Genomic DNA, 25,170 nt, shown 5'->3' on the forward strand with positions numbered 1-25,170 from the left:
GGACAGATGAGACAAAGATCAACCTGTACCAGAATGATGGGAAGAAAAAAGTTTGGAGAAGAAAGGGAACGGCACATGATCCAAGGCACACCACATCCTCTGTAAAACATGGTGGAGGCAACGTGATGGCATGGGCATGCATGGCTTTCAATGGCACTAGTTCAATTGTGTTTATTGATGACATAACAGCAGACAAGAGTAGCCGGATGAATTCTGAAGTGTACCGGGATATACTTTCAGCCCAGATTCAGCCAAATGCTGCAAAGTTGATCGGACGGCACTTCATAGTACAGATGGACAATGACCCCAAGCATACAGCCAAAGCTACCCAGGAGTTCATGAGTGCAAAAAAGTGGAACATTCTGCAATGGCCAAGTCAATCCCCAGATCTTAACCCAATTGAGCATGCATTTCACTTGCTCAAATCCAGACTTAAGACGGAAAGACCCACAAACAAGCAAGACCTGAAGGCTGTGGCTGTAAAGGCCTGGCAAAGCATTAAGAAGGAGGAAACCCAGCGTTTGGTGATGTCCATGGGTTCCAGATTTAAGGCAGTGATTGCCTCCAAAGGATTTGCAACAAAATATTGAAAATAAAAATATTTTGTTTGGTTTTGGTTTATTTGTCCAATTACTTTTGACCTCCTAAAATGTGGAGTGTTTGTAAAGAAATGTGACAATTCCTACAATTTCTATCAGATATTTTTGTTCAAACCTTCAAATTAAACGTTACAATCTGCACTTGAATTCTGTTGTAGAGGTTTCATTTTAAATCCAATGTGGTGGCATGCAGAGCCCAACTCGCCAAAATTGTGTCACTGTCCAAATATTTCTGGACCTAACTGTATTTGTAAATTTTCTTGCAATATTATAAAAATATACAATACTACTCTGTAAATTATTTTGGCCTCATTCATCCAAAAAAATCCTATAAAAAACTGTTAAAAGAACAATTTCAGAAGTAGAAGACACACAAACGCCGGAGTCAGGACAACTTTGTAGACACTTGTGCTGCCACCGATACAGATCGTCTTAACATCTATTGAGTAGCCTTCCATCTTTTCGGGCCGGTTGCCGAGTTCACAGACCGATTGTGTTGCACATCCTCTCATGACTGAAAAATCGGAGAAGTTTCCTGAAAAAATTCACATATATCACAATGTCATATGGCTTTATATTACCTGCACTGGAAACAGCTTTTTTATATTTGTAAACAGTTTTCATAAATTTAGTTTATGTATTATATTTTTTAGTCAATCTAGGAGATTCTTTTTACCAACACACTGATGTTACAGCCTGAAAGAATATATGCTTGTCAGGCATTTCACAATCCACAAGGAGAAATGTTTCCTTATATCCCAGTCATAAGTCTCTCATATAGCCAAATCAGATCCCATGCTTTGCACTGAGGAGGGGTAATCCCCTGGAACAATGGGTCTGGAAATTCAAATTCTAGTTTGGCTTTTATCCTAAGTCAAATGGTAAGACTCTTCAATGCTGGAGAGAAGGGGTTAACGCCGTGCTGTTGCCAAAGGATGATAAAAGAATTGTTAATTTTTTGAAAGATTATTTTATTCCATAGGTCTATGCGTTTTGAGGTTGAATACTGGTGTCAATCTCTGATCATAGCATCAAGTCTCCTAAAGAGACTACTAAATATAATACAGGGTAAGAAGTAAAAACATATGAAAAAACCCACAAAAGTTTAAAGTGATTTCCTTTTGCCCTAATAAAAATAAAACATTTTTTTAAAAAAAGAAATACAAATATTTGGTGTCTCTGGGTTCTTAAAAGTCTGATGTATCAAAATCTAATACAGAGCTGAGTGTATGTGAGTATGTATGTATGTATCTATGAGTGCATGTCTGCTAAAGGAATCCGCACCGTCACATTTACAATCACAAACTTTTGCACAGACACCTTATTTAAATTAGGGAACGTCATAGACTATGTTTTGAGGGGAAATTTTAACCCTGCGCTTTACAGTTATTCGCAAAAAACTTGCCTTCATTAAAGTCAATGGAGCTGGGAGCCACAATGCAGCCAGAATTTCAGAAGAATGTTGGCGTGTCACAATACAGCCAGGGAAAGACACAGAAAGAGACAAACAGAGACAGATAGAGACAGACTGATAAGGAAAGAGACAGACATACAGAGACAGACATGGAAAGAGACAGACAGAGAGAGACAGACGCAGACAGACAAAGAGACAAAGAAATAGACAGGGAAAGGGACAGACAGGGAAAGAGACAGACAGACAGAGACAGGGAAAGAGACAGAGAGATAGACAGACACAGACAGACAAAGAGATAGACAGGGAAAGAGACAGAAAGGGAAAGAGACAGACACGGAATGAGACAGACAGAGACAGACAGGGAAAGAGACAGACAGGGAAAGAGACAGACAGGGAAAGATACAGACAGACAGAGACAGACCCAGGAAAGAGACAGGGAAAGAGACAGACAGGGAAATAAACAGACAGAGACAGGCAGAGACAGACAGACCAAGGGACAGACAGACAAAGAGACAGACACAGAGAAAGAGACAGACAGGGAAAGAGACAGACAAGGAAAGAGACAGAGACAGACAGGGAACGAGACAGACAGGGAAAGATACAGACAGCAAAAGATACAGACAGACAGAGACAGACAAGGAAAGAGACAGACAGGAAAAGAAACAGACAGAGACAGACAAGGAAAGAGACAGACAGGGAAAGAGACAGACAGGAAAACATATAGACAGACAGAGACAGGCAGAGACAGACAGACCAAGGGACAGACAGACAGACAAAGAGACAGACACAGAGAAAGAGACAGACAGGGAAAGGGAAAGACAGGGAAAGAAACAACAAGGAAAGAAACAGACAGGTGGGGAAAGAGATAGACAGGGAAAGATACAGAGAGACAGACAGAGACAGGCAGGGAAAGAGATGAAGAGAGAGACAGACAATGAAAGAGACAGAGAGATAGTTACTATCCCGGCCAATGCCCAGGTACTACAGCTAGTATAAAATAAATAATCTATATGGTAAACAACATAACAAGAAAAAAAAATCAAAACTCCAGAATTATGTCTGTTGAGCCATCGCAATGTTGCAATAAAAGGAGATCAAAACATTGTATCTATTTCGAAATGGTATCAGTTAAAATGGCAGCTCTGGGTTGTAAAAAATTAGTCCTTACACAGCCTCATATCCTTAAAATTGAAAACTTTACGGGTTACAGAAAACAGCAACACAAGCAAAAAAAAAAATTTCTTACAAATTCTCCAAACACTTTTCATCCCTTAAATATAATAAAAAAAAAACTATATAAAAAAACCAAAAGTGCAAAAATAGAAAATCACAACGTCGAGAAGGAGTTAACTTCGCAATTGAGAGGGCGCATTTTGCAGATTGAGTATAAGAGAGCATTGCAACAAGTGAATGAAGAAGAAATACTACATCTGCAAATATTGAATATTTCTGAACAGGGGCAGTAAATCATTTTCCTGCTCTACTAATGGGAATATTGGAGAATTATTTAGTGCTCATCATTAGTTCAGTGTTGGTAAAATGAGGAGGACCAATAAGTCTTTATCTTTGGTTCCCTTTAAAGTGAACTTAATAAATGCACTATTTTTGGTACCTGATAATTTTGTTGTTTGTACAAAACACGTATTCTCATCCCCGGTGCACTCTATTGTATGCGGACTGTTACACCAGATGGATTTAGCAGCTGTGCAGGATTGACAGACCAGTCCATTGGGGTTGGTGTCTTTTGCTGGCACTAAAAGTAAAAAGGTAAAAAAGAAGTTATCAGAGAGCATAACATTATGTTGTCCAAGGTGGAAATCCCATTGAGGATCCCATGCAGGGCCGGTGTTAGGGGCGGCAGACTAGGCAATTGCCCAGGGACCGCTATTCAGAGGGACCCCCTGCTGTGACTCAACTCATTCATTGATTTCTCTAAGTCTTTAGCCTCCGAAATACTGAAGCTGAGAGCTTGCTGTGTGTAGATTGAAGAGAGGAAGCAACAGTCCTCAATGCACTCCCTAGCTCCGCTGCTGGAAAGGAGCTACAAATAATGCACTGTCCAGTGTTATCTGTAAGAAGGTAGACATTTAGGCATGGATTATAGCATTACAGTCCATGTTGTAACCTAAAACCAAAAGTCCCTTGTCACGGAAATTTCTTTTCCCCATTAGTACTGCTTTTAGCTGCATTCACTGTAGGGATAGCTGCTCTAGGAGGGATAGTATTGGATTAGAGGCTTATAGGATTGGATTATAGCCTTACAGTCCTTGTTGTAACCTAAAACCAAAAGTCCCTTGTCACGGAAATTTCTTTTCCCCATTAGTACTGCTTTTAGCTGCATTCACTGTAGGGATAGCTGCTGGAGGAGGGATAGTATTGGATTAGAGACATATAGGATTGTATTATAGCCTTTCAGTCCTTGTTGTAACCTAAAACCAAAAGTCCCTTGTCACGGAAATTTATTTTCCCCATTAGTACTGCTGTTAGCTGCATTCACTGTAGGGATAGCTGCTGGAGGAGGGATAGTATTGGCTTAGAGGCATATAGGATTGATTATAGCCTTACAGTTATTGTTGTAACCTAAAACCAAAAGTCCCTTGTCACCGAAATTTCTTTTCCCCATTAGTACTGCTGTTAGCTGCATTCACTGTAGGGATAGCTGCTGGATTAGGGATAGTATTGAGTTAGAGGCATATAGTCAGAGATTATTACCATGTTGCTGCAACCGAAAACCAAAAGTCCTTTTCAGGGCTATGACCATTCTACTCTCTATTGATACAATTATTATCTGCATTCACTGTAGGAGTAGCTGCTGGAGGAGGGATGGTATTGAATAATAGACATATAGGCATGGATTATTGCCTTACAGTCCTTGCTGCTGCAACTGAAAATCAAAAGTCCTTTTTTTTTAAGGCTATGACTATTCTACTTTCTATTAATACCACTATTAGCTGAATTCACTGTAGGGATAGTTGCTGGAGGAGGGATGGTATTGAATAATAGACATATAGGCATGGATTATTGCCTTACAGTCCTTGCTTCTTCAACCGAAAACCAAATGTCCTTTTCAGGGCTATGACTATTCTACTCTCTATTAATACCATTATTAGCTGCATTCACTGTAGGAATAGCTGCTGGAGGAGGTATAGTATTCGATTAGAGACATATAGGCAGGGAATATTACCTTATAGCTGCAACCGAAAACCAAAAGTTTTTCTCAGGGCTATGACTATTCTACCCTCTATTAATACAATTATTATCTGCATTCACTGTAGGAGTAGCTGCTGGAGGAGGGATGGTATTGAATAATAGACATATAGGCATGGATTATTGCCTTAGAATCCTTGCTGCTGCAACTGAAAATCAAATGTCCTTTTTTTTTAAGGCTATGACTATTCTACTCTCTATTAATACCACTACTAGCTGAATTCACTGTAGGGATAGCTGCTGGAGATTAGAGATTAGAGACATAAAGTCAGGGATTGTTGCCTTACAGTCCTTGCTTCTGCAACCGAAAACCAAATGTCCTTTTCAGGGCTATGACTATTCTACTCTCTATTAATACCATTATTAGCTGCATTCACTGTAGGCATAGCTGCTGGAGGAGGGATAGTATTGGATTAGAGACATATAGGCAGAGATTATTACCATGTTGCTGGATTCGAAAACCAAAAGTTCTTTTCAGGGCTATGACTATTCTACTCTCTATTAATACCACTATTAGCTGCATTCACTGTAGGAATAGCTGCTGGAGGAGGTATAGTATGTGATTAGAAGCATAAAGGCAGGGATTATTGCCTTACATTCCTTGCTGCTTCAACCAAACACCAAAAGTCCTTTTCAGGGCTATGACTATTCTACTCCCCATTAATACCACTATTAACTAAATATAACAGCTGCTGGAGGAGGTATAATTTTGGATTGGAGGCATATAGGAAAAAGTCCATTGTCAGGGCTACATTTATTCTATTGCCTATTAATATTGTGAACTTTGCAAACATATACAGTATCATCTATCTCATTTAATATGCACAAGGGGGGCGGTAAGGGATGGGAAAGTGATCATGCTGCTGATGCAGCATGCAGACACCGAGGCTATGCTCCAGGAGTAACCACCCCTTCTTCAGGAGCATGAGAAACATGCTCATCCATGAGTCCTAGCTTCCTGTCCTTCTTTACAGGGGGACGCAGGACACCACTTTTGAATCCAGAACAGGGCAAACAGGTGGCTAGTAGTAATGCAGATAATGCTTCCTGCATGTTTCCCATTAACACCTTGTCTTCCCCATGGTCCAGTTTCATTAGCCAAGAGTCTATACTACATTATCCTCACCATGATCCTCCTTCCTCCCATCATGGCGAATCCCAGAAGGCAAGTGATCCCACATTTGTACACACTGAGTAGCTCTTTACATTTTTATTGACTTATAGCCTCTCATGTATGTTTCAAGAGGAACATGAGGAGATCATGTGTAGGGATGCCCAAATATTTTGGCAGCCATGGTCACAAGAAAACAACGGGGGAGAAAGGCAATTAGTGTCTCAAGAGGTGGATCAAGATGAGACCCAGTTTCCAGCAAGTCAGATGAAGTCTAGTAGTCAGGAAGACGAACAGAGTGCAGAAGAGGCTTCAATGCTGTATTGCAGTTCCACCTTCTAATATTTGTCAGCCCTTGCATATAGTGCATAGGCTTTACCAGTGTAGGATTCAAACTCTTTAATAATAGTAAAAAAAAAATTCAGAGGCCTTCCTCTATGTGTCTTCCAGGGAGTATAGCACTTCCTCCTTCCAATATTTGCTAGCCCCTACACATAGGGCATAGGCTTTACCAGTCTAAGGGTCTCACTCATTAATAATGGGAAAAAATTGTTTTCTGCGCCCCCTCTCTACTTGTCTTGCAGGGTGTATTGACGTTCCTCCATCTAATTTTTGGCAGCCATTGCACTTAGTGCATAAGTTTTATGAGTCTAGGAGCCCACTACCTACAATTTTAACAGAAGGAGTATGAGGTCTTCCTTTGTGTCTAATACATGGTGTATCGGAGTCCCTTTTTATTCTAATTTGTGGTACTTCTTGCATTGTCCACATTGGCTTTGTGAGTTTCAGAGTCCCTCCTTAATAAATTTAGCAGGATGGGTCTGACCATGTCACACACATCACCTGCCCAGAAAAGGTAGAAAAATATTAAAATGACATTTGCTGATGACTAATAGTGGGTGTAGTTTTATTTCCCTCTCTACTACAGTTGAAGCCAGAAGTTTCCCTCCTCTCTCTATAAAGACACACCTACAGATGTGTCTTTATAGAGAGTGGAGGGAAAAACCTGCATATGTGTCTTTTTAGAGAGCGGAGGGAAAAACCTGCAGATGTGTCTTTTTAGAGAGCGGAGGGAAAAACCTGCAGAATTGCCTGTATATAGAGCAGAGGGAAAAACCTGCAGATGTGTCTTTAAAGATAGGGAGGGAAAAACCTGCAGATGTGTCTTTATAGAGAGCGGAGGCAAAAACCTGCATATATGTCTTTATAGTGAGCGGAGGGAAAAACCTGCCGATGGGTCTGTATGGAGAGCAGAGGGAAAAACCTGCAGGTGTGTCTGTATAGAGAACGAAGGGAAAAATCTGCAGATGTGTCTTTATAGAGAGCAGAGGGAAAAACCTGCAGATGTGTTTATATAGGGAGCGGAGGGAAAAACCTGCAGATGTGTCTATATAAGGAGTGGAGGGAAAAACTTTCAGATTTGTCTTTATAGAGTGGAGGGAAAAACCTGCAGATGTGTCTATATAGGGAGCAGAGGGAAACCCCTGCAGATGTGTCTGTATAGAGAACGAAGAGAAAAACCTGCAGATGTGTCTTTATAGAGAGCGGTGGGAAAAACTTGCAGATGTGTCTTTATAGAGAGTGGAGGGAAAAAATCTGCAGATGTGTCTGTATAGAAAATGGAGGGAACAACCTGCAGATGTGTCTTCATAGATAGTTGGGGGAAACTTCTTGTTTTAACTGTGTGCCATCTCCTGTAGTATTTTTGCAGTATTTTTTCAAGTTTTATGTAACTAATAAGGTGATTTTTAAATTACCAGCAAACGCTAGATTTCATTAATCTATTGCACACAATTGTTTTTGTTTTCCTGATTGAAAAAGAAAACTATTGCGTGATTGTCCTGATGAAGGGGTGTAAACTCAACATTCACTGAATAAAACAATTATCCAAGAACCTGTATCATCCCTTGTGAACTGTCCCATAGAGTGACTGCAGAGTTTAAACTTAAACCTGGACAACCCCTTTAAAGCATCAATAATTTGAATAGAGGTTCAAATGGAAAGAAGCAGAAATGGCCAACTTACGTGCTGGAGAACTAGGAGTACAGTCATCCGTGCCGCAACATGATGTGACCATCCGCAATTGTATTTTTGACGTGGTTATGCTGCTAAAAGTATTACATTCATATGACGGTGTGCATGATCTTAACATCGATGCAGTCTTCTTTCCACCTAGAGGTAAATTAAATATAGCAGAGATTTTTTTCTTTTAAAATTAAAAAAAAAGAAAAAACTAAAAAAATAAATAAATAAAAATATATATATATATATATATATATATATATATATATATATATATATATATATAATCCTTAAGGGTGATTCGATTTCTTTTTTATTCTTTTCTAGAAGGGTTTCTTTGAAGAGTAATAGTGACTTTTCAGAATATACCATTTCTAGCCATTATATGACTTGTTTCCTGCAGTTTCACCGCTTTCCCCATTCATTCCCCATCTCTTAATTTGCAATTGACTCTGAGCTACTGGAGAAAGGCTGGCTGCTATACTACATACCTACCATACACAGTAGAGTAATACACAGTACAAAAACCTGCTCTTGATGATATAATTAATACATTCTGAGCACTGTAGATGTGTATCCAGCTCTGGAGTGAAGTAAAAGACTTGTTAGAAAGCTCAGCACAATCTTCCTTCTCTTCATTCTCACCATTTCATTGAGAACAGTAGTCAGAGGCATTCAAATAATTCATAAATCCCTATAGCAAAAGTCCCTCAATAAAAACAAAATGTTGAAGTTGATGAGGTCACAGCACATAGGTGTTTACTAATCAGGAAAAAGACTGACTGGAACACCTATGTGTGTGAATTAGGTGCTAGCCTAAAATACATGACTATAATATAGATAATAAGCTGCACACTAACCACTATCTAATATATAAAGCTGAGTGTATGTATGTATGTATGTTTGTATGTGTGTATGTATGTGTGTATGTATGTATGTATGTGTGTATGTATATGTGTGTGTGTGTGTGTGTGTATGTCCGCTAAAGGAATCTGCACCGTCACATTTACAATCACAAAATTTTTCACAGACGCCCCATGTGACCCAGAGAACGTCGTAGACTATGTTTTGACAGGAAAATTTAACCCCACACTTTACAGTTACTCTCCAAAAAACCTGCCTTTATTAAAGAGAATGGAGCCTGGAACTACTGGTTTTAATAGCAGCTGTGATTGGTTGCTATAGGAACAAAAGGCAGATTGGTTGCTATAAGAACAAATTGTTAGTATAAGAAGCTTACTGTATGTGTGAGGTAATATGATGTCGGTGGGGAGACGGACAGAGAGAGAAAGACACAGACAGAGAGAGAGAGGGAAAGAGACAGACAGAGAGGCAGACAGACGGTGAAAGAGATAGACAGAGACAGACAGTGAAAGAGATTGACAGAGACAGACAAAGACAGATGGTGAAAGAGACAGACCTGGAAAGAAACAGGCAGACAGAGACAGGCAGACATGGAAAGAGGAGACAGCCAGAGAGACAGACAAAGATAGATGGGGAAAGAGACAGACCTTGATAGAGACAGACGGGGAAAGGGACAGAGAAATAGAGACAGACAAGGAGGAAAGAGACAGACAGAGACAGGCAGACAGGGAAAGAGACAGACAATGAGATAGAAAAGACAGACAGGGAAAGAGACAGGAAAAGAGATGGGGAGACAGACAGGAAAAGAGACAGACCTGGGAAAGAGACAGACCTGGGAAAGAGACAGACCTGGGGAAAAGAGACAGACAAGGAAAAGAGACAGACGGGGAAAAGAGACAATCGGGGAAAAGAGACAGACAAGGAAAAGAGACAGATGAGGCAAGAGACAGAAAGACAGGCACAGAGATATAGAGAGAAAGACAGACACAGAGACACAGCGATAGAGACAGATAGACTAATACAAAGACAGACAGAGAGATAGAAACAGACAGAGACATAGACACAGACAAGGAAAGAGAGAGACAGAGAGACAGACAGCGACACTCAGACAGAGACTGGGAGAGAGACAGAGAGACAGTTACTATCCCGGGCAACGCCGGGTACTACAGCCAGTAAAAATATAAACATGAAAAATGGTAAAGCATTACTGCTATAGGGATACTATGAGCACTGAAAAATACATTTAGCTATCTGGAAAAAATGAAATACATAAAAAAATGGTATTGAAAAAGCTGCTATGAATATTTGAAAATAGTAGAGATGTTTAGCAAATGTATTGATCAATGCAAATGAGCCCGAAAACCAACGACAAGGTAATCTCTAATTTTTCGGGAACCTAACCTTAATGCCTTTATGTGCTATTAAAAATCTGCAAATATGGGCAGAGGCTCCTGGCTATATAGGATCCTTTATAGCAAGGAGCCTGTCTGCCCATACTTGCAGATTTACTCTTATACTCAGCACACAGATATTTAATAGTTGGTATGTCTAGTATGCAATATAACGATAAATACTGTAAACGTTGTGTCCAAAGTACGGAAATGTTCTTTGATAAGTAATTGTGCAAGTGTTGTACTGACCTGTGGACATGAGTCTTACGGTATCATCACACTTACAAAGTAGGGTGTTACAATCTCTGAGACCATTGACTTTCTTCCCCTGCATGACGCTTCTTATAGTGATACTATTCATATGACATTTTTTGGGGTGAGGTGCATTGACCAAACCAACATTTCTGCTGTCTTGCTTTTTTTTTTTTTTCATTTTATGGCGTTTACTATCTGATTTAAATATTATTTATACTTTGATACTTTGGAATTTTACTTTTATATTTTTTTTCTTTGCAACTATGGAAAACAGGGCTAATTTGACTCTTTACTTTTTATTGTTTTTTAACCTTTTTTTAGCTATATTTTTTATATTCTATTCCCTTTAGGTTGAGCAATGAGTTTTTGGTGATTTTTTTATGTTGCATATTTTAACTTCTCTTGGGATTTCTAGAAATCTCCCGCCCACTATGATTTTTATTTTTCCAGAGTAAACTGCACCGGCTTGAATGTTCCAAATTCAAAACATGTCAATTTCTTTTGTGGGTACTGTTTTACGGTGTGTTGCTCTAAACTCGCCAAGTATCATGACGGCATCAGACGCTGTTCAGACCACAGACCCTGAGACTCTACACTATACTTTCTTTAGTGCTTCTGAGTTACACACTAGGGCTCGGGCATCAACCAGCTGTGTGCTCATTAGTGATCAAACTAGAAGGAGTTAAATTTTGCTAGCCTGCTGGTTACCTTTCAGCTCACATGTTGCGGAAGACCTATCACAGTTACTCCCTGTCTTTTTAGGATGGAGGCATTTGTCTTCCCATGCCGGCTATAGCTTTTTGTGCTATGTTCTGTTGTGTTCCAGTAACTGGTGATTTACTGCGTGTTGCCTGGAGTGCTGCGGAGTTCCTCCTGTCTAGTTATTTCCTCCCAGCTCTTGGTTTTCCTCTTTATGATTTGCTGTCTGATAACTCTGTATAAGCGTGTTGCGTGATAGAGTTTTGGTTTCCCCTGTTTATTGGACGGACGGTTAGGGGCTGCAACGGCTCAGTAGTGTGCAGTTGGAGCCGGGAGCTAAGTAACATCACCCACTCATTTTCCCTGCTCCACGCATATGGTAACAAGGTATGCCTTCAGCCGAGGCTCATAGAAACTGATATAGAAGGGTTAATAGTTTCTTTATTTCTTGATTTTAAATATTTTATTGTTCCATTAGTAAGTATATCTGGTGTTAGTTCATAGTCATTATGGAGCCTTCGGAATAAGAAACAAGCTCAAGGATTATTATTGTCTGCTAAATGTTTGCAATATCACATTGATCTGTAAATGGTATAAATAAACTGTACCTTGGCTGAATAAACAGAAAACTGATCATGCTCACATGAATGCAGGTCTTTTCTCCGAGCGCTCAATCTTGAAAAGGCCTAATTCAGAGGACCTCACTGGTGATCCCATAAGCTGACTTTTGAAACAGAACAGCTACAACAAAACCAATGCATGCCGCTGCAGCACACGCTGTCTGCTGCTTCTGGCTCCTCACTCCAACTGCACACTACCGAGCTGTCGCAGCCCCCAACCTCCATCCTATCCTCCATGCCACCAGCAAGAGGAACCCCACACCAGGTACACAGCTTAAAAGCAAGTATCCTAAGATGAAGTGTTTATAAATATCAGTGTGACGCGGTCCTTCTCCCATATCACACAATCAACAGAGCGAGAGATGGCTGCACAATCCAATAAGCATTTATTCCAAGCAAATCAAATGATCCACAAGATAATCCACCACAAAGAGGGCAAAATTAGTCCAGAAATATGAATATAATCCAATAAGCGATAAATGTCCAGGTCTCTGCGGGGAGCCGCAGCTTTTCCCTCAGAGGTTCAATCTTCCTCCTTCTCTCTTCAAGTTCTCAAACAGACTGACAGAATGCCCCAGGTAAGCAGAGAGTTTACAGTAGGTGGATCCCAGGCCCCTTTCCCCCAGACTTAGGGTCAGGAATACTACAGGGGGAGATTGCCTACAGACAATACAATGTACACGCAAGCAATACAAATAATGGACAGTGAACCATGCCTAAACATTAACCCACACAAAATGGTACATGACCCACAATATTCCACCATCACAATCAGCCTTATTAGTTCCAACTGTGACCAGCTCTTCTCATAGGTTTTTCACTAGTTGTGACTCAACACCTCATGTTGGGAGGATTCGAGTGAGGATTTTCTCCCTGTAGATTGTGCCCATTCAAAAAATCTTTATTAGGCAAGTTATTGTCAGTGCAAAGTAATCTATTTTGTAATAGTTTCCAACTGTAATTAGTTCCTCTCATTTGCTTCTCACTAGACTAGATCTAGCACCTCCTGTGCTGAGGATTATAGTGAGGACCTTCTCCATCATGTCGATTGTGCCTTTTAAAAAAATGTACTAGGCAAGTTACTGTTTATGCCAACTGATATAGTATTTTAAGTGCCTTTGCAGGCCATTTTATCTAATTTAACCTATTTATTTATTTTTTTATATATTTAATATTTAATCTGCTTGACTATTCAGCAGCCTGTGCCTCTATCTACGTTGACTTGTACAAACTATACCCAACCCAGGTGGGATACACGAGCTCTTCATCCTGCCAAGAAGGGTCTCTTATACCGTAGATTCACACTGTAAATACTCTCACTGTGTTTTTCCCAGTACTATTGGCGCAGCAGTCACCAACACATATTTTTTTCATTTGTATTCCTGTTGCATTTGTAGCAGTGTATTTAACCCCATTCTCGACAGAGGACGTACCTGTATATCCTAAAACATGAAGGGGTAATCACTGATGGCTGCTGCGGTGATCCTGCGGTGATCTCTGCACGTGTCTGATGATTTGTACAGCAGACATGTGTGCCTCGGAGGCGCAGGTGGATCCGCGATCCACCTGTGCCTTTTAACACTTTAAAATAATGCTGTAAAAATGTGACTGCGTGATTTAAATGCCTGAAGCGGGTACTGCGCACTTACCCGCTGCCTTTGAAAGCCCCGTGACGTGATAACAGGGAGCCAATGGTTGTCATGGTAGCACAGGGTCATGTAATGACTCCTGTGCTAAGACTCACTTCCTGTAACAGCCGGAAGAGCAGCCGCTGTTACAAGAGATGAGCATTTATCCAGGTTTCAGCTGTGCAGCTGTGATCTACAGAAATGAGCGATCAGGCTGCTGATCCTTATAGTCCCCTAAGGGGCTAGTAAAATAAAAAAAAGTAAAAAAAAAATAAAAGATGAAAAAAAATAAAAAAAATCTAAAAGTTCAAATCACCCACCATTTTCCCCAGTGTAAACTAAAGGGATAAAAAATATACACAATTTTTGGTATCGCCGCATTGAGAAATGCCCAATCTATAAAAATATAAAATTAATTAACTTTATCGGTAAGCGGCGTAGCGGCAAAAAAATTCCTAAAGCCAAAGTTACGTTTTTTAGTAGTCACCAATTTTAAGCAAAATGCAATAACAGACGACAAAAATTTAGCATCTGTGCAAATATGATACCATTAAAAACGTCAGCTCGAGATGCAAAAAATAAGGTATCATTGAGCCCCAGGTGCCAAAAAATGAGAACTCTACGGGTGGCGGAAAATGGCGCAAAAAGTGCTCCACTTTTTTTGGACAGAATTCTGAAAATTGTTTAACCCCTTAGATAAAAATAAACCTTCACATCTTTGGTTTCTACAAACTTGTACCGACCTGTGGCATCACACCCATACATTACTTTTACCATACAGTGAACACGGTGAATAAAATATCCCCAAAACAATCATGCAATTGCACTTTTTTGCAATTTTTCCGCACTTGGAATTTCTTTTCCGTTTTTCAGTACTATATGGTAAAACGTATGGTTTCAATTAAAACTACAACTTGATCCACAAAAGCAAGCCCACATATGGCAAGATTTACTGAAAAATAAAGAAAGTTACGGCTCTTGGAAAAAGGGGAGAACCCCCCCCCCAAAAAAAATGGTAAATAGCCAGGGGGTGAAAGGGGTTAAATGGAAATAAACAAAATATTTTTCAATACTAAAAGCCCTATATGGTGCATTCTGATTTGTGGCATGCTTGCTTATATACTGTATTTTTTAACCACTTGCCATCACTGCCGTGTCCTTTTGCATATTAACAGACATTCATCCAGAGATGTGGAGCTGTAGAAAAGGGAATTAAGAGCTGCCGATGTTTCCAAAGCTCTATTAATTCTTTACTTTCTGTGATCAAGGTGGACACATCAAGAATAGCGTGAGACAGAAAGCGTTCTCTCCTTCTTATCAAATCATCAACTCCTAGCAGTGCGACCCATCATAGGAAACCAATGATTACTGGTTTTACCAGAGACCTAAGGATGACCACTGTGTCAGCCATAGATCAAAGCCTAATAGACCATGCCTGAGGCTAGTAGACAGCCTATCAATTTAAGGCTGGATGCTGATGATACATCCCAGGGAACCAATGATTACTGGGGTTACCAGAGAACTAAGGATGACCACCGTGTCTGCCATAGATCAAAGCCTAATAGACCATGCCTGAGGCTAGTGGACAACCTATCAATTTAAGGCTGCCTGCTGATGATACATCCCAGGGAACCAATGATTACTGGGGTTACCAGAGACCTAAGGATGACCATCATGTCTGCCATAGATAAGAGCCTATTACACCATGCCTGAGGCTAGTAGACAGCCTATCAATTTAAGGCTGCCTGCTGATGAAATATCCCAAGGAACCAATGATTACTGGGGTCACCAGAGACCTAAGGATGACCATCATGTCTGCCAAAGATCAAAGCCTACTAGACCATGCCTATCAATTTAAAGCTTCCTGCTGATGATCCATCACAGGGAACCAATGATTACTGGGGTTACCAGAGACCTAAGGATGACCACCATGTCTGCCATAGATCAAAGCCTAATAAAACATGCCTGAGGCTCATAAACAGCCTATCAATTTAAGGGCATCTGCAGATGATTTTTCAGAAGGCACTGATGATTACTAGGGCTACCAGAGACCTAAGAATGAGCACCAGGTCTGCCATAGATGAAAGCCTATTAGACCATGCCTGATTCTAGAAGACAGCCTATCAATCTAAGTGCATCTGCAAAAGATCCATCACAAGGCAGCAATGATTACTAGATACCTAAGGATGACCATAGATCAAGGCCTAGTTGGCAGTAGAGATGAGCAAACACGAGGTTCGGTGTTTGCACCAAATACAGACTTTAGAAAACAACGGACTTCAGATACGGAGTTCAGATGCTTTACGTATGAACAACACTCATGCGAGCATCGCTGTGCTTGGCTGCTCTCGATGTTCAACCCAAAGTGAGCTGCTTGAAGAAGTGTTTGAACAACTTGCACTGGGGGCATAAATAGCATGATCAGATGTAGTGTGCATAAAAAAAAGGAAAACCCCCACCCACCCCCAGAACTGATCTGTTTATGATCGGCTGCATGTGGCAGGAGACCTGAACTGCTCAATTAGTGACTTCCATTGGGGTTCAGGTCAAGTTTGAGTCTCAAACCTATCTTAATTTCAAGTTTGGCTGCATCCACCGAACAGAACTTCACCAGGTCCACTCATCTCTAGTAGCCTAGCAATTTAAGGGCATCTGCAGATGATCAATCCCAAGGAGCCAATGATTACTGGGGGTACTAGAGACCTAAGGATGACCACCAGATCTGTTGTAGATTAAAGCCTGATAGACTATGCCTGAGGTTAGTAAACAGCCTATCAAGGTAATGGCTTCTTCAAATGAACAATTAAATCATTTGGGTTCCAGCCAGAAAATTTGGAATTTTTATCCACTTGCCAAAAGTTGTAAAACAGAAGAAACGGTATAAATTGTACATTGCGATATCACGTTAACCCGTACTATGAAGTTAATCTTGTCACTCACCATAAATGAATTCCGAATATGCAGCTCCACAGACATGGCCTGATGGACAAGTTACACTTTTGCCCGAGCATGTGGAGGACGGAGACATGCACTGCGTACACAAGAGAGCATAACCTAAAGAGAACGGCACAGTCGCTCAATTAATCGTTAATTACATTGTTATTTATCAATACACTTTACAATTTTTGCAGAAAACTTACTTGTTGCCGAAAGGGTCGAGAGAAGGCTCAAAAGTGCTATCAGGGAGGACATTGTTCAGCTCTGGAAGATAGGTGCTATTGTGAAATGAAAATCCCTTACAAACCGAATTTATTTATTAACTTTTTATGGGGTGGAGCAGATCATATTAACCCTAAGCTTACTAAAAAATGAAAGTAATATTCTCCACTTTCGCACTCTTTCCAATCCCTAGTCTTTTTTAACCTTCTTAACCATGTAATTCTTTATGGTTTTTATCCTTGGCAAAAGACAGGAGCATAATGATTGTGGTTGCAGAGGATGGGACCACGACCAAATCAGTGTGGAAGGGGGACTCACTGATTCCAGTGCCTAGTTCAGATGGATGTACTTCCGAGGACACATGTTAAATTATAATCTATTGTGGGCTGGCATCATATACTGCAATACGTGCTGCCAGCAATCAGAGTCAGCAGCTTATGTCAGCATGCCAGTCACAGGCAAAACGAATAACAGTGACGACATTCAATGGCCATATCAGGCACACGGACGTCAGCTGCCAGCTAGAGGTGTGCGAACCCAATGTTGTGTTCAGTTTTTGGGCCGAACACCGATTTTCCCAAAGAAACAAAGTTCGGGTTAAGCTAGGTTCACATTTCCGTCAATTTGTATCACAATCCGCGGCTCTGGTAAACAACGGAATCCGTTTGGCGGATTCTGTTGTTCCCATATACTTGTATGAGCGGCGGATTGTGACTGATGGCGCTGCGTTGCATCCTCCGCCCCACTGATCAGTCGTGGAATGACTGACCGTCGGGCGGCAGGAACGCAGCATGTAGCGTTTTTTGAGCAGCGGAATCCTTAGGATTTCGCTGCGCATGCTCTCTCTCGGCGGCCGAACGATCAGCTGATTGCCCGGCAGCCGCCTTCTGTGAGCAATCAGCTGATCACCCGTTGGCCGGCTGCTGTGAGCAATCAGCTGATCACCCGGTGGTCGGCTTCTGTGAGCGATCAGTTGATCACCCGTCAGCCGGCTAATGAGAGCGATCAGCTGATCACCCGGCGGCCGGCTATTGTGAATGATCAGCTGATCGCTCTCATTAGCCGGCCGCCGGGAGATCATCTGTTCACTCTCAAAAGCCGGCGGCCGGCTATTGTTAACGATCAGCTGATCGTTCTCTCTTTCACGTTTTACAATGGAGTCCGACAATGAATTCTAATTCTTGTCATCCGTTGTACAAAGCATCAGTCGCAAGCGTCAAGCAACGCATGTGACTGATGGAAAACAATGGAAATGTGAACCTAGCCTTAGAAGTTTGGGTGTTCTACTTATGCTGACAACTGTGCTCACGTATGCACATTGCTCAGCCCAGTGTGAGGCTCTTGAAGTGTTTGAACGGCTCACATTGGTGGTAAGAAAAGTGTGATTGGATGTTGTGTGCAACCTCCCCCCCCAAAAAACACCTACCTTCCCCTGGCAATGTTCTGCTTATGTCTGGCTGCATCTGGGCGAAGATCCGAACTGCCAATCAGTGACTTCTATTGGGGTTGAGGTCAAAGTCTGAAACCATGCAAGGTCGATCCGACTGCGCCCACCAAACCGAACTTCCATGGGTTCACTCATCTCTATTGCTGGTATGGTGTTAGGGCCAGGTGGACGAGCAGACCCAGGAGGTGGATCCACTGGGCCGAACTCCTCACTGAAGGCAAGGGGTCCGGTAGCCGGAGCACTACAGGTAGCAGGATAGTCCGTGCAAAAGCGTGGAATGGAGAAGTCCCTGGGACCACGGAGTCACTGATGGTAGTCCGGGTGACGGAGCTCAGGTTCGGAGGCCGAGATGTTGTCAGGCAGAGTCCGGAACCGATGGAGCGAGAGGACGGGTCACCACAGGGATCAGAGATGGTACGGACTGACGAGATGGCAGATCGTCAGCGTTCGGGGTTCGGGGATCGGCAGGACCGGATGGCGAGGCAGGAGCGGCTCTAGAAGAGAGAGAGGTGAGTATATCACAGAGACAAGGAGACCTGACTCCTAGCTTAGGAAACACGAAGAACAGGCCCCGCCCACTTGGACATTAAACCCCTTTATACCCTGTACCTGCGTGTTCAATTTCCTGTCAGTGGACGCTGGCCCTTTAAGAGAGGGTCAATGACCGCGCGCGCGCCCTAATGCGCATGCGCGCGGCCCGGGTGCCAGAAGCCAGAGGAGGGAGCGGTGAGGAGGAAGCAGGAGAGCCGGGCTGGGGCTGGGTTGCCATCGGACGCCGGGAGCGGGGACCGGGCTGCCTGGGGACCGCAGGCGATGGGGCAGGAAGGCTGTGGAGCAGGGGACCAGGAAGCCTGGCACGGGAGCGGCGGAGCGCGGCAGGGGAGCCGGTAAGCAAAGCAGGGGAGCCGGGGAGCATGGAAGAGGAGCCGGGGAGCGTGACAGGGGGCCCGGGGAGCGTGACAGGGGACCCGGGGAGCGTGACAGTACCCCCTCCCCCACGCCCCCCTCCCCGCAACCGGGACAGGAAGGCACGTATCAGGGGAGTACCCACATTCTCCTGGGGTTCCCAGGACCTATCCTCAGGACCATACCCTGCCCAGTCCACCAGGAAGAACTGTCGGCCCCGTACGGTTTTCATGGCCACGATATCCCTTACCGCAAAAATGTCATCATCTGCAATTGGAGGAGGAGCAGAACTGGCAGCAGCGGAGAAGGGACCAAGGACAACCGGCTTGAGCAGGGAGACGTGGAAGGAGTTGGGTATCCTCATCGTGGCCGGGAGCTGCAGCTTGTAGGAGACCTCATTTATCTTGCTGATGACCTTAAACGGCCCGATGTAGCGAGGACCCAGCTTGTAGGATGGCAGCTTCAATCGGACGTACTTGGAAGCAAGCCAGACCAGATCTCCTGGAGAGAAACACGGAGGATCCAGACGCCTCTTGTCTGCGTGTCTCTTCATCCACAGGGAAGCACGTCCAAGGGACGCCTTGACAGAGTCCCAAATAGTTGCAAAGTCACGGACTACAGCATCAGCAGCAGGGACATCCGAGGAAGAGGATACAGGCAATGGGACGTTGACGTAGTGACGTAAGAAGGAGGTCAAGATCTGATTGACTCGTTCCACTTGGCCATTCGACTGAGGATGGTAGGCTGAAGAAAAGTCCAGAGTCACTCCCAGATGTTTGCAGAGAGCCCTCCAGAAGTGGGAGGTGAACTGAGTCCCTCTGTCGGACACAATGTGTGATGGAAAGCCATGCAACCGGAAGATGTGTTGTATGTAGGCGTCAGCGAGTTCCTGGGCTGGGGGCAGTCCGGCCATAGGGACGAAATGAGCCATTTTGGAGAACCGATCCACCACGACCCATATGACTGTGTGTCCGGAGGACAGGGGCAAGTCCGTAATGAAGTCCATTGCTATGTGTTGCCACGGAACTGAGGGTATAGGCAGAGGCAGAAGACGGCCATATGGCAGGTGTTTGGGCGTCTTGTTCCTGGCACAAGAGGAGCAGGCTGAGACAAAAGAAGAGACGTCCGTACGAAGGGATGGCCACCAGTAATGACGTACAATCGTACTCCATGTTTTCTTCTGACCAGCATGGCCGGCTGTTTTCGAGGCATGGCCCCAGTGCAACACTTTTTGCCTGTCAGTCTCAGAGACATAGGTCTTCCCAGGCGGTATCTGGGCCAGGGTGACAGGAGCCACCGGAATGATTTTACTTGGGCAGATGATGGGCTGGGATGTCTCCTCCTCCTGCTCCAAGGGCATGAATGACCTGGACAAGGCATCTGCACGTACGTTTTTATCCGCAGGTCGGAAATGGAGCTGGAAATCGAACCTGGCAAAGAACAAGGACCACCTGGCCTGCCGTGGGTTCAGTCGCTGAGCGGACCGCAGGTATTCCAGGTTCTTGTGGTCCGTGTAGATGATCACGGGTACACTGCTCCCTCCAGAAGGTAGCGCCATTCCTCCAGAGCCAATTTGACTGCCAATAGTTCTCGGTCACCAATGGTGTAGTTGCGTTCAGGCGCTGAGAAGCTCTTGGAGAAGAAACCGCAAGTCACCATCTTCCCGGAGGAGGATTTCTGCATGAGCACTGCTCTGGCTCCCGAGGAGGAGGCATCCACCTCCAAGGTGAACTGTCGGTTTAACTCCGGACGGTGGAGCACAGGGGAAGAAGCAAATGCCTGTTTCAGGGAGCCAAACGCGGCGTCGGCCGCAGGTGACCAGTCCTTTGGATTAGCCCCCTTCTTGGTCAAGGCGGAGAGAGGTGCAGTCAGAGCAGAGAAGTGAGGGATGAACTGACGGTAATAGTTTGCGAATCCCAGAAAGCGTTGGATTGCCTTCAGTCCAGAAGGAGGGGGCCAGTTGAGAATGGAAGAGACCTTCTCCGGATCCATCTGCAGTCCGGTATCGGAGATTACGTAACCCAGGAAGGGAAGAGAAGACTGCTCAAAGACACACTTCTCGTACTTGGCGTACAGACGATTTTCCCTCAGTCTTTGTAGAACCAGCTGCACGTTCTCTCTGTGGGTCTGGAGGTCCGGAGAAAAGACCAGGATGTCATCAAGATACACCACCACACAGACGTAGAGAAGGTCTCGGAACACGTCGTTCACCAATTCCTGAAAGACTGCTGGTGCGTTACACAGGCCGAAGGGCATCACACAGTATTCATAGTGCCAATCGCGAGTATTGAACGCGATCTTCCATTCGTCCCCAGAGCGGATGCGGACCAGGTTGTAGGCACCCCGAAGATCCAACTTGGTAAACACACGAGCTCCTCTAAGCTGATCAAACAATTCGGGGATGAGCGGCAGGGGGTATTTGTTTTTCACGGTGATTTGGTTTAATCCCCGGTAGTCAATGCATGGGCGTAGATCGCCCTCTTTCTTCTTAACGAAGAAGAAGCCTGCTCCAGCAGGAGAGGAGGATCTCCGAATGAATCCCCTTGCCAGGTTCTCTGTGATGTAGGTAGACATGGCTCTGGTTTCGGCAGGAGACAGCGGATATATCCGTCCTCGAGGTGGTGTAGTTCCCGGGAGCAGGTCGATGGCACAATCGTAAGGACGATGTGGCGGCAGTACCTCTGACTCCTTTTTGTCAAAGATGTCCGCGAAGGACCAATAGGCCGAGGGCAGTCCCGGTAGGGACTCTGGAACCGGAGGTCGTCAGATGGGTTGTATGGTCTTCAGACAGTTCTCGTGGCAAGAGGAGCCCCATCGGGTGATTTCACCAGTACCCCAGCTGACCGAGGGTTCGTGTGTCCGCAACCAGGTGAGTCCCAGCAAGATTTGATGAGACATGTGTGGGAGGACATAGAGAGCGATGTTCTCGGTGTGCAGGGCACCGATACGTAGTTCCACCGGCTTGGTGATCCACGAGATGGTGTCAGAGAGGGGTCTCCCATCCACAGAGGCAATCACGAGGGGTTTGTCGAGTGGAGTAACAGGCGCCTGGTACTTGTCCACCGTGGCCTGCTGGATGAAATTGCCTGCGGCCCCGGAATCGAGGTACGCCTCGGCCGTGAACCGCGTCTCTCCCGTTGTCACTTGAACAGTCCACGTAACCGGGTCTGAGAGAATCCCAGCACCTAGGGTGGCCTCTCCTACCAACCCTAGGCTTTGGAGTTTCCCGACCTCTCTGGACAGGAGCGTAGAAGGTGTGTGCCCTCTCCGCAGTAGAAGCAGAGACCCTTGGTGAGTCGTTCTGCTCGGCGTTGTTCAGACTGCCGCAAACGGTCGATCTGCATGGGCTCGTGGACGGAGACACCAGATGACGTTGACTGAAGTACGGCGGGCTTCTGCGGAGGAGAGGAATGCCTTATCGAGCGTCTCTCACGGGACACCTCTTTGGATCGTTCCTGAAAACGAAGATCCACCCGAGTCGCTAGGGCAATCAGGGCATCCAAGGTGGACGGCACGTCACGACCAGCCAGCTCATCCTTGATACGACCCGAGAGACCTTCCCAGAAGGCGGCGGTTAGAGCCTCATTATTCCACCCGAGTTCCGAAGCCAAGGTGCGAAAACGGATGGCATACTGCCCCACCGTCATGGTGCCCTGACGTAGCCTGAGGAGAGATGAGGCAGACGCAGAGGCGCGTCCGGGCTCGTCAAAGGTGCCACGAAATGCCTGCAGGAACTCCTGGATGTTGGTGGTCACCGGATCCTCCTTCTCCCACAAGGGGTTCATCCAGGCCAGCGCCTCACCCTCTAGATGGGACATCATGAACGCGACCTTGGCTTGGTCAGAGGCAAAAAGGTGCGGCAGCAGCTTGAAATGGAGAGAGCATTGGTTGATGAAACCTCTGCAGGTCTTGGGATCTCCAGCGTACCGGGGTGGTGAGGCCAAACGAAGTCTGGAAGCATCCGAGGAGGCTGCCACGGGAGCCGTGGCCGTGGATCGTACAGTGGAAGCTCGAGATGCCGAAGATGTGACCGACGCTTGCAGCGTGTTCAGGCGGGCGTCCAGAGAAGTCATGAAGTTCAGCATGCGGGTCTGGGTCTCACGCTGTCGTGTGAGTTCCTCCTGCAAGGCCGCTAGTGCTTCGGCGGGATCCATGGCCTGTTCTTACTGTTAGGGCCAGGTGGACGGGCAGACCCAGGAGGTGGATCCACTGGGCTGAACTCCTCACTGAAGGCAAGGGGTCCGGTAGCCGGAGCACTACAGGTAGCAGGATAGTCCGTGCAAAAGCGTGGAATGGAGAAGTCCCTGGGACCACGGAGTCACTGATGGTAGTCCGGGTGACGGAGCTCAGGTTCGGAGGCCGAGATGTTGTCAGGCAGAGTCCGGAACCGATGGAGCGAGAGGACGGGTCACCACAGGGATCAGAGATGGTACGGACTGACGAGATGGCAGATCGTCAGCTTTCGGGGTTCGGGGATCGGCAGGACCGGATGGCGAGGCAGGAGCGGCTCTAGAAGAGAGAGAGGTGAGTATATCACAGAGACAAGGAGACCTGACTCCTAGCTTAGGAAACACGAAGAACAGGCCCCGCCCACTTGGACATTAAACCCCTTTATACCCTGTACCTGCGTGTTCAATTTCCTGTCAGTGGACGCTGGCCCTTTAAGAGAGGGTCAATGACCGCGCGCGCGCCCTAATGCGCATGCGCGCGGCCCGGGTGCCAAAAGCCAGAGGAGGGAGCGGTGAGGAGGAAGCAGGAGAGCCGGGCTGGGGCTGGGTTGCCATCGGACGCCGGGAGCGGGGACCGGGCTGCCTGGGGACCGCAGGCGATGGGGCAGGAAGGCTGTGGAGCAGGGGACCAGGAAGCCTGGCACGGGAGCGGCGGAGCGCGGCAGGGGAGCCGGTAAGCAAGGCAGGGGAGCCGGGGAGCATGGAAGAGGAGCCGGGGAGCGTGACAGGGGGCCCGGGGAGCGTGACAGGGGACCCGGGGAGCGTGACATATGGCACCCCAGTGCTCCGATTGCCCCACTAGCGTTGCCCTCCTCACAGGGGGTACTTTTATGCCTTCAAGCAAGAAGGGGGTGCTCCACGCAAGGTAGCACCAGCAGTTAACACTTTCCTGACTCCAGACCAGAAGGGGGAGCTCAAGAACCCGGTTTAAGGGGAGCTTCCCTGTACATTCTGGCTTAGAGAAGGGGTCAGAAACAAGGAAGAGGAGAGCAGAGCAGAATCAGACAGTTTCTGGAGAAAGAGCCTGGGGAGCGGAGCAGGAACAGAGCTCGCCCCAGAGCAGAGCGCTAGGAACAGGACACCAGAGTCCTTAGTTATCCAGGTACTGAAGGCCCGGCAGCTGAATCCGAAGGGCAGGAGACTGCATGTCTTCTGGCCACGCAAAATGCCCAGGGCATAGTAGCATACCAGAAGAGCGGCACCTGTAAAAGGCTTGCGTCACCTGCCATACAGGTGAGAAACAGAACAACACCAGGAAGTGGGCCACAGCATAGCTTTAAGCAGCAGGGACCTACACAGGACAGCGCAGAAAGAAGGCCTCCAAACTCACCTGGCAAGGTGGATCACCAATTGCTTCCAAGCTGTCCGGACCTTCATTACCATCCAAACTAGTTTTCCTGGCCTGCACCATTCACTACCAAGTAAAAAGGTAAAAGAAACTACAGTCCCTGTGTCGTCCAGTTATTGGCTGCTCTTCCAGTCCTGGACCGCAACATTAATTCCTCCATCATAGACTATAACTGTTGCCCTGGGGCCCTGCTCTCACCTGTGGGGAGTTGTACCATGATTGCTGCATCCCCATCTGCCCCAGCGGTCCTATCCAGCAGTGTCGGCCATAC

The 25,170-nt window shown here is 45.4% G+C and overlaps 1 protein-coding gene across 1 annotated transcript; it reads right to left on the minus strand.

Moving 5' to 3' along the window:
* Positions 1 to 101: 101 nt before the first annotated feature.
* On the minus strand, positions 102 to 17,130 carry LOC142255943 (phospholipase A2 inhibitor and Ly6/PLAUR domain-containing protein-like). The gene is made up of 5 exons (XM_075327403.1): positions 16,951 to 17,130; positions 16,751 to 16,864; positions 8,357 to 8,503; positions 3,626 to 3,766; positions 102 to 1,134 (listed from the first exon to the last, which is right to left on the minus strand). The coding sequence occupies exons 1-5, from the start codon at positions 17,000 to 17,002 to the stop codon at positions 941 to 943; spliced, it is 648 nt and encodes a 215-aa protein (XP_075183518.1). The 5' UTR covers positions 17,003 to 17,130; the 3' UTR covers positions 102 to 940.
* Positions 17,131 to 25,170: the final 8,040 nt, after the last annotated feature.

Source organism: Anomaloglossus baeobatrachus, chromosome 11, assembly GCF_048569485.1.
Source record: "Anomaloglossus baeobatrachus isolate aAnoBae1 chromosome 11, aAnoBae1.hap1, whole genome shotgun sequence".
Taxonomy (NCBI): Eukaryota; Metazoa; Chordata; class Amphibia; order Anura; family Aromobatidae; genus Anomaloglossus; species Anomaloglossus baeobatrachus.

Excerpts from the sequence above, each read along its gene's own strand:
- LOC142255943 (XM_075327403.1), bottom strand. The coding sequence starts at position 17,002 with ATGTCCTCCCTGATAGCACTTTTGAGCCTTCTCTCGACCCTTTCGGCA. Across the intron at positions 8,504-16,750 it reads ATATTCGGAATTCATTTATG|GTGGAAAGAAGACTGCATCG; the intron begins GTGAGTGACAAG and ends ATTTACCTCTAG. Across the intron at positions 1,135-3,625 it reads ACAAACAACAAAATTATCAG|GAAACTTCTCCGATTTTTCA; the intron begins GTACCAAAAATA and ends GAATTTTTTCAG.